Source organism: Empidonax traillii, unplaced genomic scaffold, assembly GCF_003031625.1.
Source record: "Empidonax traillii isolate 1590-97213 ecotype Southwest subspecies unplaced genomic scaffold, ASM303162v1 scaffold4803:size9199, whole genome shotgun sequence".
In the NCBI taxonomy this organism is placed as follows: Eukaryota; Metazoa; Chordata; class Aves; order Passeriformes; family Tyrannidae; genus Empidonax; species Empidonax traillii.
The window spans coordinates 1-1,644 of record NW_020959996.1 but is presented as its reverse complement, the minus strand read 5'-3'; the positions used below and the strand labels follow the sequence as shown (position 1 = coordinate 1,644).

The following is a 1,644-nucleotide window of genomic DNA, read 5'->3' as shown; positions in this document are numbered from 1 at the left end:
GAACACCTGGACACACACCTGGAGTGCAGGGGGAACACCTGGACACACACCTGGAGGGCAGGGGGGACACCTGGACACACACCTGGAGAGCAGGGGGAACACCTGGACACACACCTGGAGTGCAGGGGGAACACCTGGACACACACCTGGAGAGCAGGGGGAACACCTGGGGTGCAGGGGGAACACCTGGACACACACCTGGAGGGCAGGGGGAACACCTGGGCACACACCTGGAGTGCAGGGGGAACACCTGGGCACACACCTGGAGTGCAGGGGGAACACCTGGAGTGCAGAGGGAACACCTGGACACACACCTGGAATGCAGAGGGAACACCTGGAGGGCAGGGGGAACACCTGGAGTGCAGGGGGAGCACCCGGACACACACCTGTGCACAGAGGGCACACCTGGGCACACACCTGGGCACAGAGGGCACACCTGGAGCACAACTGGGCACGTACCTGGGCACAGAGGGCACACCTGGAGCACAACTGGATACACACCTGGGCACAGAGGGCACACCTGGGCACAGAGGGCACACCTGGAGCACAACTGGATACACACCTGGGCACAGAGGGCACACCTGGAGCACAACTGGGCACACGTGGGCACACACCTGTGCACAGAGGGCACACCTGGGCGCACACATGGGCCCAGAGGGAACACTTGGACACACACACCTGGGCACAGAGGGCACACCTGGGCGCACACCTGGGCACAGAGGGCACGCCTGGGCGCACACCTGGGCACAGAGGGCACACCTGGGCACAGAAGGCACACTTGGGCGCACACCTGGGCCCAGAGGGCACACCTGTGCACAGAGGGCACACCTGGGCGCACACCTGGGCACACACCTGGGCACAGAGGGCACACCTGTGCACAGAGGGCACACCTGGGCGCACACCTGGGCACACACCTGTGCACAGAGGGCACACCTGGGCGCACACCTGGGCACACACCTGGGCACAGAGGGCACACCTGTGCACAGAGGGCACACCTGGGCGCACACCTGGGCACACACCTGGGCACAGAGGGCACACCTGGGCGCACACCTGTCTCCGCAGGTTCTCAGCCGAGCGCCAGGCCTGGGATCAGCTCCTGCAGCAACACCTGGACAGCGCCCAGGAGGCCACCAGGTGAGGGGGGGGGGCTGCCCCCTGGGCACCAAAACCCCCAGTCTGGGGCATTTTGGGCCATTTTGGGTCATTTTGGGTCACTTTGACTCCCCCTCAGGCTCCTGGAGACCCTCCTTGTCACCCCCCCAGACACCAAACCCCCTGATCTGGGTCATTTTGGGTTATTTTGGGTCACTTTGACTCCCCCTCAGGCTCCTGGAGACCCTCCTTGTCACCCCCCCAGACACCAAACCCCCTGATCTGGGTCATTTTGGGTTATTTTGGGTCACTTTGACTCCCTCTCAGGCTCCTGGAGACCCTCCTTGTCACCCCCCCAGACACCAAATCCCCTGATCTGGGTCATTCTGGGTCATTCTGGGTCATTTTGGGTCATTTTGGGTTATTTTGGGTCACTTTGACTCCCCCTCAGGCTCCTGGAGACCCTCCTTGTCACCCCCCCAGACACCAAACCCCCCGATTTGGACCATTTTGGGTTATTTTGGGTCACTTTGACTCCCCCTCAGGCTCCTG

At 62.9% G+C, this 1,644-nt stretch overlaps 1 protein-coding gene across 1 annotated transcript in view; it reads left to right on the top strand.

Annotated features, from left to right (window-relative positions):
• DSN1 (DSN1 homolog, MIS12 kinetochore complex component) overlaps positions 1 to 1,284 on the top strand; it is a gene marked incomplete at both ends in the record, with an annotated part of 8,663 nt that extends 7,379 nt beyond the window's left edge. The window contains 2 exons of the mRNA XM_027910800.1: positions 1,063 to 1,134; positions 1,232 to 1,284. Coding sequence (XP_027766601.1) covers positions 1,063 to 1,134; positions 1,232 to 1,284 — 125 coding nt within the window. The remainder of the gene's footprint in view (positions 1 to 1,062; positions 1,135 to 1,231) is intronic.
• Positions 1,285 to 1,644: the final 360 nt, after the last annotated feature.